Source organism: Bufo gargarizans, chromosome 4 (assembly GCF_014858855.1).
Source record: "Bufo gargarizans isolate SCDJY-AF-19 chromosome 4, ASM1485885v1, whole genome shotgun sequence".
NCBI lineage: Eukaryota > Metazoa > Chordata > Amphibia > Anura > Bufonidae > Bufo > Bufo gargarizans.
The window spans coordinates 131,338,086-131,353,684 of NC_058083.1; the positions used below are offsets into that span (position 1 = coordinate 131,338,086).

The window sequence follows — 15,599 nt, forward strand, 5'->3', positions numbered from 1 at the left end:
CAACCACCGTGTCTTTGTGCGACGCAGAAAAGGTGAACGGATGGACTCTACATGCCTGGTCCCCACCGTGAAGCATGGAGGAGGAGGTGTGATGGTGTGGGGGAGCTTTGCTGCTGACACTGTTGGGGATTTATTAAAAATTGAAGGCATACTGAACCAGCATGGCTACCACAGCATCTTGCAGCGGCATGCTATTCCATCCGATTTGCATTTAGCTGGACCATCATTTATTGTTCAACAGGACAATGACCCCAAACACACCTCCAGGCTGTGTAAGGGCTATTTGACCATGAAGCAGAGTGATGGGGTGCTGCGCCAGATGACCTGGCCTCCACAGTCACTGGACCTGAACCCAATCGAGATAGTTTGGGGTGAGTGAAGGCAAAAGGGTCAACAAGTGCTAAGCATCTCTGGGAACTCCTTCAAGACTGTTGGAAGACCATTTCAGGTGACTACCTCTTGAAGCTCATCAAGAGAATGTGCAAAGCAGTAATCAAAGCAAAAGGTGGCTACTTTGAAAAACCTAAAATATGACATATTTTCAGTTGTTTCACACTTTTTTGTTATGTATATAATTCCACATGTGTTAATTCATAGTTTTGATGCCTTCAGTGTGAATCTACAATTCCCATAGTCATGAAAATAAAGAAAACTCTTTGAATGAGAAGGTGTGTCCAAACTTTTGGTCTGTACTGTATATATATATATATATATATTTTTTTTATGATGTGTATGGGCAGAGATAGGTAACATTTTTCTATTATACTTTATCTAGGGGAATCATTTATTATATAATAGAAAACTTGGGCTGAAATGTCCCTGAAATGTCCCTTAGCAGGGATCTTTTCAGACAGCATTGCTAAGGGACATCCGCCTTCCTAACAATGTAGAAGAGACAATTGTGGCACACAGAAATATATTTGCTATTGTGTATAATTTATTGTTTGAGCATCATAATTTTTGACTCATGATCAAGGTACTTCATGCATTATTATAGCCACTTTTAGTAAACATATCGACCAGACGTTTCGATCCTAGTCGGACCTTCTTCAGCGGTCTAGTTATCTGGTATCCGTGGCTGGAGGTATGGCGTGCTGGATCCTAACAATGTAGTGCCGTACTGGCTAGGAAGACGGACTGCCCTCACTGCTCCCTCATATAGTAGAACACTACAAACTATAAATTAAATATATATTTAAACATTTAGTTCCTTCTCACTGATCATAGTGGCCAGCGCTGTCATTGAGCACTTCTCCCACTGTACTCCTGCATCTCATCGTAAATTAGGCGCATCCTCTGGTGGCGCAGTGGATATCAAGCATTAGATCATTAAATAAGTACTTACCTTCTGGGGGGTCTAAAGAATATATGTTTTATTACAGCTTCTCACAATAATTTGCCCTTTATACATGACACATGTGAATCCCCAAACCTGACAAATGCTAACATACTGTAACTAATACTTTCCATTTGAATACTTACTTGTATACAAAGATATAGAACTGTTTTTTCCTTTTACATTACCAACAATTGCACAGATCACAAAGGTGTAATAATTCCCTGGTATCAGACCTCCAACTGTATCAGATGTTGTATTCACAATTCTACTGAATGATGGCACTTCCAAGATCAGCATTAGATAAGAACTTTCATTTCCATCTGTTTTCTTTAACTTGAAAGATACAGAAGTGGCGATGATGTTGTACACCGTGACGTTCACTATTTCTCCTAGTATAAAATACACATATTGGTTAAGTTGAAATATTGACTACTATATAGATAATACTGCAGATTACTGCTATACAGATAGTACTGTGCTGTACAATTATGTAGCTAATACTGTACTGGACTGGTGTACATATAATACTATACTGTACTGCTATACAGATAGTACTGTGCTGTACAAATATGCAGCTAATAATGTACTGGACTGGTGTACATATAATACTATACTGTACTGCTATACAGATAGTACTGTGCTGTACAAATATGCAGCTAATAATGTACTGGACTGGTGTACATATAATACTATACTGTACTGCTATACAGATAGTACTGTGCTGTACAATTATGTAGCTAATACTGTACTGGACTGGTGTACATATAATACTATACTGTACTGCTATACCGATAGTACTGTGCTGTACAAATATGTAGCTAATACTGTACTGGACATGTGTACATATAATACTATACTGTACTGCTATACAGATGGTACTGTGCTGTACAAATATGCAGCTAATACTGTACTGGGCTGGTGTACATATACTACTATACTGTACTGCTATACAGATAGTACTGTGCTGTACAAATATGCAGCTAATACTGGACTGGACTGATGTACATATAATACTATACTGTACTGCTATACAGATAGTTCTGTGCTTCACAATTATGCAGCTAATACTGTACTGGACTGGTGTACATATAATACTATACTGTACTGCTATACCGATAGTACTGTGCTGTACAAATATGCAGCTAATACTGTACTGGGCTGGTGTACATATACTACTATACTGTACTGCTATACAGATAGTTCTGTGTTGTACAAATATGCAGCTAATACTGTACTGGACTGGTGTACATATAATACTATACTGTACTGCTATACAGATAGTACTGTGCTGTACAATTATGCAGCTAATACTGTACTGGACTGGTGTACATATAATACTGCACAGTACTGCTATACAGATAGTACTGTGCTGTACAAATATGTAGCTAATACTGTACTGGACTGGTGTACATATAATACTATACTGTACTGCTATACAGATAGTTCTGTGCTGTACAAATATGCAGCTAATAATGTACTGGACTGGTGTACATATAATACTATACTGTACTGCTATACCGATAGTACTGTGCTGTACAAATATGCAGCTAATACTGGACTGGACTGGTGTACATATAATACTATACTGTACTGCTATACAGATAGTACTGTGCTGTACAAATATGCAGCTAATAATGTACTGGACTGGTGTACATATACTACTATACTGTACTGCTATACAGATGGTACTGTGCTGTACAATTATGTAGCTAATACTGTACTGGACTGGTGTACATATAATACTATACTGTACTGCTATACAGATGGTACTGTGCTGTACAAATATGCAGCTAATACTGTACTGGACTGGTGTACATATAATACTATACTGTACTGCTATACAGATGGTACTGTGCTGTACAAATATGCAGCTAATACTGTACTGGACTGGTGTACATATAATACTGCACAGTACTGCTATACAGATAGTACTGTGCTGTACAAATATGCAGCTAATAATGTACTGGACTGGTGTACATATAATACTATACTGTACTGCTATACAGATAGTACTGTGCTGTACAATTATGTAGCTAATACTGTACTGGACTGGTGTACATATAATACTATACTGTACTGCTATACAGATAGTACTGTGCTGTACAAATATGCAGCTAATACTGTACTGGGCTGGTGTACATATAATACTGCACAGTACTGCTATACAGATTGTACTGTGCTGTACAATTATGTAGCTAATACTGTACTGGACTGGTGTACATATAATACTATACTGTACTGCTATACAGATGGTACTGTGCTGTACAAATATGCAGCTAATACTGTACTGGACTGGTGTACATATAATACTATACTGTACTGCTATACAGATAGTTCTGTGCTGTACAAATATGCAGCTAATACTGTACTGGACTGGTGTACATATAATACTATACTGTACTGCTATACAGATAGTTCTGTGCTGTACAAATATGCAGCTAATACTGTACTGGACTGGTGTACATATAATACTATACTGTACTGCTATACCGATAGTACTGTGCTGTACAAATATGCAGCTAATACTGTACTGGGCTGGTGTACATATACTACTATACTGTACTGCTATACAGATAGTTCTGTGTTGTACAAATATGCAGCTAATACTGTACTGGACTGGTGTACATATAATACTATACTGTACTGCTATACAGATAGTTCTGTGCTGTACAAATATGCAGCTAATAATGTACTGGACTGGTGTACATATAATACTATACTGTACTGCTATACAGATAGTACTGTGCTGTACAATTATGCAGCTAATACTGTACTGGACTGGTGTACATATAATACTGCACAGTACTGCTATACAGATAGTACTGTGCTGTACAAATATGTAGCTAATACTGTACTGGACTGGTGTACATATAATACTATACTGTACTGCTATACAGATAGTTCTGTGCTGTACAAATATGCAGCTAATACTGGACTGGACTGGTGTACATATAATACTATACTGTACTGCTATACAGATAGTACTGTGCTGTACAAATATGCAGCTAATAATGTACTGGACTGGTGTACATATACTACTATACTGTACTGCTATACAGATGGTACTGTGCTGTACAATTATGTAGCTAATACTGTACTGGACTGGTGTACATATAATACTATACTGTACTGCTATACAGATGGTACTGTGCTGTACAAATATGCAGCTAATACTGTACTGGACTGGTGTACATATAATACTATACTGTACTGCTATACAGATGGTACTGTGCTGTACAAATATGCAGCTAATACTGTACTGGACTGGTGTACATATAATACTGCACAGTACTGCTATACAGATAGTACTGTGCTGTACAAATATGCAGCTAATAATGTACTGGACTGGTGTACATATAATACTATACTGTACTGCTATACAGATAGTACTGTGCTGTACAATTATGTAGCTAATACTGTACTGGACTGGTGTACATATAATACTATACTGTACTGCTATACAGATGGTACTGTGCTGTACAAATATGCAGCTAATACTGTACTGGGCTGGTGTACATATAATACTGCACAGTACTGCTATACAGATTGTACTGTGCTGTACAATTATGTAGCTAATACTGTACTGGACTGGTGTACATATAATACTATACTGTACTGCTATACAGATGGTACTGTGCTGTACAAATATGCAGCTAATACTGTACTGGACTGGTGTACATATAATACTATACTGTACTGCTATACAGATAGTTCTGTGCTGTACAAATATGCAGCTAATACTGTACTGGACTGGTGTACATATAATACTATACTGTACTGCTATACCGATAGTACTGTGCTGTACAAATATGCAGCTAATAATGTACTGGACTGGTGTACATATAATACTATACTGTACTGCTATACAGATAGTTCTGTGCTGTACAAATATGCAGCTAATACTGTACTGGACTGGTGTACATATAATACTATACTGTACTGCTATACAGATAGTTCTGTGCTGTACAAATATGCAGCTAATACTGTACTGGACTGGTGTACATATAATACTATACTGTACTGCTATACAGATAGTACTGTGCTGTACAATTATGTAGCTAATACTGTACTGGACTGGTGTACATATAATACTATACTGTACTGCTATACAGATAGTTCTGTGCTGTACAAATATGCAGCTAATAATGTACTGGACTGGTGTACATATAATACTATACTGTACTGCTATACAGATAGTACTGTGCTGTACAATTATGTAGCTAATACTGTACTGGACTGGTGTACATATAATACTGCACAGTACTGCTATACAGATAGTACTGTGCTGTACAAATATGCAGCTAATACTGTACTGGACTGGTGTACATATAATACTATACTGTACTGCTATACAGATGGTACTGTGCTGTACAAATATGCAGCTAATACTGTACTGGACTGGTGTACATATAATACTATACTGTACTGCTATACAGATGGTACTGTGCTGTACAAATATGCAGCTAATAATGTACTGGACTGGTGTACATATAATACTATACTGTACTGCTATACAGATGGTACTGTGCTGTACAAATATGCAGCTAATACTGTACTGGGCTGGTGTACATATAATACTGCACAGTACTGCTATACAGATTGTACTGTGCTGTACAATTATGCAGCTAATACTGTACTGGACTGGTGTACATACAATACTATACTGTACTGCTATACAGATGGTACTGTGCTGTACAAATATGCAGCTAATAATGTACTGGACTGGTGTACATATAATACTATACTGTACTGCTATACAGAGAGTTCTGTGTTGTACAAATATGCAGCTAATAATGTACTGGACTGGTGTACATATAATACTATACTGTACTGCTATACAGATGGTACTGTGCTGTACAATTATGTAGCTAATACTGTACTGGACTGGTGTACATATAATACTGCACAGTACTGCTATACAGATAGTACTGTGCTGTACAAATATGCAGCTAATACTGTACTGGACTGGTGTACATATAATACTATACTGTACTGCTATACAGATGGTACTGTGCTGTACAAATATGCAGCTAATACTGTACTGGACTGGTGTACATATAATACTATACTGTACTGCTATACAGATGGTACTGTGCTGTACAAATATGCAGCTAATACTGTACTGGGCTGGTGTACATATACTACTATACTGTACTGCTATACAGATGGTACTGTGCTGTACAAATATGCAGCTAATACTGTACTGGACTGGTGTACATACAATACTATACTGTACTGCTATACCAATAGTACTGTGCTGTACAATTATGCAGCTAATACTGTACTGGACTGGTGTACATACAATACTATACTGTACTGCTATACCAATAGTACTGTGCTGTACAATTATGCAGCTAATACTGTACTGGGCTGCTTTACAGATAATACTGCACAGTACTGCTATACAGATTGTACTGTGCTGTACAATTATGCAGCTAATACTGTAGACTTCTGTAGCAAAACCTGTGTTCGGTGTTTGGATGCTAAATAAAACTTGTTGAAAGGCTACAGTGCAGCCAATCAACAAGCTTTTAAGGTGTGGGCACTTGGAAGCCCTCACAGTCATGCCTAGTAATGGCATAGCTGTGATTAGCCGGCGCAGCACGTGACGCAGCCTGTATAAATGCCGGATCATGTGTTGTGCAGCCATTCTGCTCTAACTAGTGTAGGGACAGGATGCAGCTACAGTGAGAGACAATGTTAGGCTTTTTACCTGGCTGTTAATTCTGTGGGTAACCTATAGCCATTTTTTGTGGGTACAATATACCTCCTTTGCACCAGTGACACGGAGAAATACAATACTTAATCTGGCTGTTAATTCTGTGGGTGACCTATAGCCATTTTTTGGGGTGCAATACACCTCTTTTGCATTCGTGACACAGAAATACAATACTTAATCTGTCTGTTAATTCTGTTGGTGACCTATAGCCATTTTTGGGTGAAAAACACCTCCTTTGCATCTGTGACACAGAAATAGAATAGTTAATTTGTCTGTTAATTCAGTGGGTGATATAAACACATTTTTGGGGTGCAAAACACCTCCTTTGCATCCGTGACACAGAAATAGAATAGGTAATCTATCTGTTAATTCTAAGGGTGACATAATCCAATTTTTTGGGTTACAAAACACTTCCTTTGCATCTGTGACACTCAAATACAATTGTTAATCTGGCTGTCAATTTTGTGCGTAACCTCAAAGAATGATAGCATCAAATAAGGGACGTGGTGCCCCTCACGCCCTTGCACATCAGCCAAGCAGTCTGAGCCCCATGTCATGCAACAGTCACTTATGCTTTTTGATAACAATGCTGGCGCGGTTTCTGTGGGCCATCTACCTAGCCCTAACCCAGAAGTGCAAGAGATTAAGTGCACAGATGCCCAACCACTTATCTTTGAGGATGAGGATGTGGGAGGACCACCACAGCACGTCTCTGATGATGATGATGACGAAACACAGGTGTCAACTGCTGCAGTATGCAGACCGGCAAGGAGGGCAAGGTTGAGGAGTGGGTAGAAGATGATGTGGAGAATGATGAGGTCCTAGATCCCATATGGAATCAAGGTCATCCAAGTGACGTGTGCAGTTTGGAAGAAGAGGTGGTGGTCACGCAGCGGCAGCCACACAGCAAAATAGGGTGCAGGGTGCAAAACCACAGCGGCAGGCCCCTAGGTAGTATGACTGCTACTGTAGTGCCCACCACGCAGAGGGACAGACGGCACCAAAGCCAGCTCCAAGGAGTTCCATGGTGTGGCAGTTCTTCAGGCAATGTGCTGACGACAAGACACGGGTTGTTTGCACACTGCAGTCAGAGCCTGAAGCAAGGCATAAATATTCAAAACCTGAGCATCACCTGCATGACCAGGTATCTAAATGCAAAGCACGAGCTGCAGTGGAGCAGACACCTGAAAAACCATGAAAGATCTGAGGTTCCTCCTGCTCCCTCTTCTGCTGCGGTCTCGGCCTCTTCCTCCCCTTTGGAGCGACATGGCCACCTGTCACCCCGCAAAAAGAGGATGTGACAGCAACACCACCAGCAGTGTCACAGAGTACCCCTGTGCTGCATATGTGAGTGTAATCAATTCAGTAAATCCATCTGTTAGATTCTGGGGGGACAAATTTCATTTTTTTGCTAAAAAGTACATTTGCGCCCTGCACTGCATTTGTGATAGTGCAAGAAAATCAGTTAAATCCATCTCTTTCATTTGTGGGTGAAAAAATCTTTTTTTTTTTTCCATAAAGTACCTTTGCGGCCTGTGCTGCATTTCTGACAGTCCAATAAAACTGTTAAATACTGCTGTTATATTGTTGGTAGAAAAAAGCACACTTTTTGTGCTAGATAGTACATTTGCGGCCTGCGCTGCATTTCTGACAGTCCAATAAAACCGTTAAATACTGCTGTTATATTGTTGTTTGAAAAAAACACCCTTTTTGTGCTTCGAATGGAGTAGAGTTAACACTCCAGTTTCCTTAGATTTCTAAGTTGTGCTTATCTAATCTAAGCAAACACCTTCAATTGCTTTTCAATGGCTTTTGTCTCAAGATAACGCAATAAATTAAGACATTTGAGTTAAGAGCTGGAGTGCTAACCCTGCTAAATCTGACAGTCCAATACAACCAGTCAATACTGCTGTTACATTGTTGGTTGACAAATTAACATTTTATGTGACCATAAAGTAATTGTATTAAATTTGCCTGTTGTGTGACCTCAAGAATTTTTTTCCCTTTATGACACCGTGACAGCCTTACTGTCAGTGAACTTAATTGTTGACTATTGGCGGTTACATTGTCGCCTGACATAAACCATCTGTTAGTTTGGTGGGTGAACGCAAAAAATGAGGAGAGTGTCAAATAAGGGACGTGGCCCTGGTCTTGGTACTGCTGGTGTTGGTGGAGCTCCTGTTGCAGGGAGAGGACATGGTCTATCTGTGCCAGCTGCACGCACAAGTGAAACATCTTCCTCAGGTGCGAGTAGACGACAGAACCTTCAGCGTTATTGGGTAGGCCTACGAATGATGAGGCCAGAACAAGTACAGGCGATAGTAGATTGGGTGGCTGACAATGCCTTCAGTTCTATCACCTCACACCCTTGCAAATCAGCCAAGCAGTCTGAGCCCCAAGTCATGCAGCAGTCTCTTCTGCTTTTTGATGACTCTGCTAGCAGGGTTTCCGTAGGCCATTGACATAGCCCTGCCCCAGAAGTGGAAGAGATTGAGTGCACCGATGCCCAACCACTTATGTTTCAGGATGAATACATGGGATGATGATGAAACCAGGTGCCAACTGCCGTGGCTTTCTGCAGTGTGCAGACCGACAAGGAGGGCAGGGGTGAAGACTGGGTGGAAGATGATGTAGATGACAATGAGGTCCTCGACCCCCACATGGAATCAAGGTCAAGTATGCCTGCTACTGCCCACCGCACCAAGGGACTGAGCACACCAAAGCCAGCTCCAAGAAGTTCTCTGGTGTGGCAGTTCTTCGGACAATGTGCTGACGACAAGACACGAGTGGTTTGCACGCTGTGCAATCAGAGCCTGAAGCGAGGCATAAACGTTCTAAACCTCAGCAACAACCTGAATGACCAGGCATCTAAGTGCAAAGCACAAGCTGCAGTGGAGTAGACACCTCAAAAACCAAGAAAGGTCTCTGGCTCCTCCTGCTTCCTCTTCTGCTGCAGTCTCAGCCTCTTCATCCGCCTCTGGAGTGACAGTGGCACCTGCCACCCTGCAAACAGAGGATGTGCCAGCAACATCACCACCTGGGTCACCAAGCATCTCCACAGTGTCCCATGGAAGCAATCAGCTGTCTATCTCTCAAACGCTGGAGCGAAAGAGGAAGTACCCCCCTACCTACCCGCGATCCCTGGCCCTGAATGCCAGCATTTCCAAATTCCTGGCCTTTGAAATGTTGTCATTCTGTCTGGAGGACACAGACAGTTTTAAGAATTTGATGGCGGTGGCTGTCCCACAGTATGTTGTGCCCAGCCGCTACTACTTTTCTAGGGCGAGCCATCCCTTCCCTGCACAACCAAGTGGGGGACAAAATCAAGTGTGCACTGCGCAACACCATCTGTGGCAAGGTCCACCTAACTACGGATACGTGGACCAGTAAGCACGGTCAGGGATGTTATATCTCTGTAACAGCACACTGGGTACATGCAGTGGTGGCTGGGGCTGAGGCGCATAGCAGTGTGGCGCATGTCCTTCTACCACCGAGGATTGCAGGACGTTTCTCTTTTCCTCCTTTTGCTTCCTCCTCCTACTCCGCTTCCTCATCCTCTACTGGCTCCTCATCCAGTTAGCATAACACCTTCACCACCAACTTCAGCACAGCCAGGGGTAAACAACAGCAGGCAGTTTTAAAACTTATCTGTTTGAGGGACAAACCCCACACCGTGCAGATGCTGTGGACGGGCCTTGAACAACAGACCCATGAGTTATTGGAGCCAGTGAGCCTCAAGCCCGGCCTGGTGGTGTGCGATAATGGGCGAAATCTAGTAGCAGCTCTGCGCCTAGCCGGTTTGAAGCACATCCCTTGCCTGGCACATGTGCGGAATTTGGTGGTGCAAAATTCCTGAAAAATGACCCCAATATGTCAGAGCTGCTGCAGAAAGTGCGGGCCGTCTGTGCGCCAGTCAGTGCTGCATCGTAACTTCGGCCTTCCCGCTCACCACCTCATATGCGACTCCACCTTGCACATGCTGGCCAGCCTGTGCGAGCAGCCTCAGGCGATAGTGGAGCTTCAGCTGCAGCACACATGGGTGAGTCGCTCTGCGGAACAGCACCACTTCACCACCAATGACTGGGCCTCCATGCGAGACCTGTGTGCCTTGTTGCGCTGTTTCGAGTACTCCACCAGCATGGCCAGTGCCAATGTAGCCGTTCTCATCGTTACTATCCCACTTCACTTGAAAAAAAGCTATGGGTGATGATGGAAGATGATGTGGCACAAGAGGAGGAGGAAGAGGGATAATTTACAAGGGTTTCAGGCCAGTCATTCACAAGTGGCCAGTCATGCACCAACATAGGCCAGGTACACAATTGTCCAGTCAGGGCACAGTTCTGGATGATGAGGAGATGGAGGAGGAGGAACCGTGTTCACAGCAGAGTAGCACCCAAACCAGCTCATTGGCATCACTGGTGCGTGGCTGCGGGTGATACAGAGGACACAGACGATACACCTCCCACAGAGGACAGCTTGTCGCTGTCGCTGGGCAGCCTGGCACACATGAGCGATTACATGCTGCAGTGTCTCCGCCACAACCGCCGAGTTGGCTACATTCTAACTTGTGCAATTACTGGGTTGCCACGCTGCTGGATCCCTGTTGCAAGGACAACGTACCGTCCTTACTTCCGTCACTGGAGTGTGATCGTAAGATGCGCAAGTACAAGCGCACGCTGGTAGACGCGCTGCAAATGGCATTCCCATCTGACAGCGGGGGCACAGTGGAAGCACAAGGCAAAGGCAAAAGACGAGGAAGAGGTTGCCAACGTTGCTGGGGCACCACCAGCACCTCAGAAGACAGTGTTAGCATAGCTGAAATGTGGAAAAGCTTTGTCAGTACGCCACAACAACCAGCACCACCAGCTGATATGGAACGTCTTAGCAGGAGGCAGCATTTTAGCAACATAGTGGAGCAGTATGTGTGCACACGCCTACATGTACTGAATGACGGTCTGCCCCCTTCAACTTCTGGGTCTCCAAATTGGCACATGGCCTGAGCTTGCTATTTACGCCTTGGAGGTGCTGGCCTTCCCTGCAACCAGTGTATTGTCTGAACGTGTGTTTAGCATGGCAGGGGGAGTTATCACGTACAAGCGCAGCCGCCTGTCAACCGCCAATGTGGACAAGCTCACATTCATTAAAATGAACCAGGCATGGATCCCACAGGACTTGTCCGCTCCTTGTGCAGAACAGTACACAACATGTATACCGGCCTCACCTAGCCATTGCTATACTCCAGCACACTTTCTCATTGTTTTATTTTTTATACAATTTTTCCCAATGTTTTGGTGTGAACTCTAATTTAAACAGCAAAAAAATAAATATGAATAAATAAATAAAAAACAGTGTTGGCTACCTCCTCCTCCTCCACCGCAGCTTCCACCTACACCGCCATGTCCACCGCCTCCTCAACCTCCTACTCCATATGGACCTCCACCTCCTAGATCACGATGATTGTTTTTTATTTTTACGTATTTTATGTTATTTTAAGTCATTTCCCTATCCCTATTTGTTTGCTGAGCACTTGCCATGCTCTTAAGCACATTTTGCTGCCTTTTGCAGTGAAATCTAATCAGTAAATACAACTTGGACATTGTGAAAAAAAACTAAGTACCTTTGCAGCCTGCGCTGTATTTGTGTTGGTGAAAGAAAATCTGATAAATCCATCTGTTTCAAAAATTTCTTTGGCCAGAAAATACCTTTGCGGCCTGTGCTGAATATGTGACAGCCAGGCAAATAAATACACAAAATTCATCTGTTGGATTGTGGGGTGACATATTCACAGTTTGGTCTTTCAACTAACCCTGCAGCCTGCACTGTATATGTGACAGCCAGGCCAATAAATTCAGCAAATCCATCTGTTTGCGTGTGGGGTGATATTTCCACATTTCCGCAATGCAACATGTAAAATAAATATAAATAATTTAATACTTAATCCGTCTGTTAGTTCGGTGGGCAACAAAACATTTTTTTTGTGAAGTACACCTGCACTTGCATAAGTGCCAGGGACAATAATATAGTTAATCCGTCTCTGAATTCAAGGGTTGACATATTTGCATATTTGGCTGTGATATACCCCTGCTCTACCTAGCGGACAGGGAAATAACTTTCAAAAATTCGTCTGTTACATTGTTGGGTGACATTCACTAATTTTTGGCTGTGATATACCCCTGCTCTACATTATGGACAGGGAAATATATTTCACTAATTCGTCTGTTACATTGTTGGGTGACATTCGCCATTTTTGGGCTGTGATATAACCCTGCTCTACAAAACGGACAGGGAAATACATTTCACAAATGCGTCTGTTACATTGTTGGGTGACAAATTCTCATATTTTGCGCTAGAAAGTACATTTGCGGCCTAAGCTGCATTTATGACAGTCCGAATGGTGAGGCCAGAATAAGTACAGGCGATAGTAGATTGGGTGGCTGACAGTGCCTCCAGTTCCTTCACATTGTCTCCCACCCAGTCCCCTGCTGAAAGCTCAGAGTTGGCACCTACAGCCCATGGCCATCTGTCTTTCAACTCACCCTCTTGCAAATCAGCCAAGCAGTCTGAGCCCCAAGTCATGCAGCAGTTTCTTATGCTTTATGATGACACTGCTGGCAGGATTTCCATGGGCCATCCACATAGACCTGCCCCAGAAGTGGAAGAGATGCACTGATGCCCAACCACTTATGTTTCAGGATGAGGACATGGGAGGACTACCTCAGCACGTCTCTGATGATGATGAAACATAGGTGCCAACTGCTGTGGCTTTCTGCAGTCTGCAGACCGACAAGGAGGGCAGGGGTAAAGAGTGGGTGGAAGATGATGTGGAGGATGATGAGGTACTAGACCCCACAAGGAATCAAGGTCATGCGAGTGACGTGTGCAGTTTGGAGGAAGAGGCGGTGGTTGTACAGAGGCACCAGCACAAAGAGGGGGCAGGGTGCAAAAGCGTCTGTTAGACATTTTACCATTTTGGGCGTATACAAACTCCTCCTCTGCATTGGTGACAGGGACCTAATTTTTATAAAATCGTCTGTTCCATTGGTGGGTGACATAAACCCAGTTTTGCCGTGAATAAACCTTTTCTCTGCATAGGTTACAGGGACCTAAATTTCTAAAAAGCGTCTGTTACATTCTCGGGTGACATTTTACCATTTTTGACGTATACAAACCCCTGCTCTGCATAGGTGAAAGGGACCTAATTTTTGTAAAATCCACTTTTCCATTGGTGGGTGACATGAACCCATTTTTTCCGGTGAAAAACCCCTGCTCTGCATTGCTGACGGAACAACATTTTGTAAAAACGGTACTGATTGGAAGATGCGCGAGTACAAGCGCAAGCTGGTCGATGCACTGCTGATGGCTTCCCACCTGACAGCGGGGGCTCAGTGGAAGCACAAAGCGAAGGCTGAGGAGGAGGAAGAGGTCGCCAACGCAGCTGGGGCACCTCCATCACCTCAGAAGGCAGTAACCCTGCCAAAATGTGGAAAGGTTTTGTCAGCACTCCACAACAACCAGCACTACCAGCTGATATGGAATGTCTTAGTAGGAAGCAGCATTTCAGCAACATGGTGGAGCAGTATTTGTGCACACGCCTACACTTATTTACTGATGGCCCTGTCCCCTTCAACAAAACCAAAAAACAGTGTAGGCTGCCTCCTCCTCCTCCACCGCCGATTTCACCTACATAGCCACATCCACCGCCTCCTCAACCTCCTATTCCATATGGACCTCCTCCTCCTAGATCAAGTTTATTGTTTTTTATTTTTACGTATTTTATGTTATTTTAAGTCATTTCCCTATCCACATTTGTTTGCAGAGCACTTGCCATGCTCTTAACCACATTTTGCTGCCTTTTGCAGCCCTTTCCATGACTTTTTTAAAGCTATTTTAGTGCTGCAAAGTTATGGCCCCCATTGACTTCAATGGGGTTCGGGGTCAAGTGAAGCTGCCATGGGATGCAGTGTTGTAGTCACAGTAGTGTTGCTTTCAGGTTTTGTAGTTGTTTGTAGTGACTCCAGTGTGTTGGCAGTCCATATGGTCTTTGTGCTTGTTATAGCTTCAGTAGTTGTCTTTGATATTGATGAAGATACTGATCGTATGCTAGAAGCTACAGTTGTCTTATCTGTTTGGGTTTTGGTTTATAGAAAATGATAAAAATTATACTGATGAAGTTGCAAGTTTTATTTTTTTAAGTATAATACGCATTGCTTTGATTCATAGAAAATAATAAAATATACAGTAATAAACTTGCAAGTTTTATATTTTTTTCTACAATAATATACATTGCTGTAAAAAATAATAAAAAATACACTAATGAGCTTATTGCAAGCTGCATATCTAAAATGGATGAAAATTGGCATTTAAAACAGATTGCATTTTTCTTTTACTGTCACATAAATTTGCTCTTATATTTGCAATATTCTCCATGTAGTATAAAAAAGAAGTTCACTTTATTCTCTGGTTCAGTATAATCATGATAATACCAAAGTGATATAGCTTTATTATTATATTCTACTACTAGGGTTGAGTGAACCTGAACTG

At 42.3% G+C, this 15,599-nt stretch overlaps 1 protein-coding gene across 4 annotated transcripts in view; it reads right to left on the reverse strand.

The window, feature by feature from the left end:
• Positions 1-15,599, reverse strand: part of LOC122936379 (mucin-2-like) — a 135,320-nt gene that overhangs the window by 16,610 nt on the left and 103,111 nt on the right. For all 4 annotated transcript variants that reach the window (XM_044292561.1, XM_044292560.1, XM_044292562.1 and 1 more), the window contains exon 16: positions 1,483-1,728. In XM_044292561.1, coding sequence (XP_044148496.1) covers positions 1,483-1,728 — 246 coding nt within the window. The remainder of the gene's footprint in view (positions 1-1,482; positions 1,729-15,599) is intronic.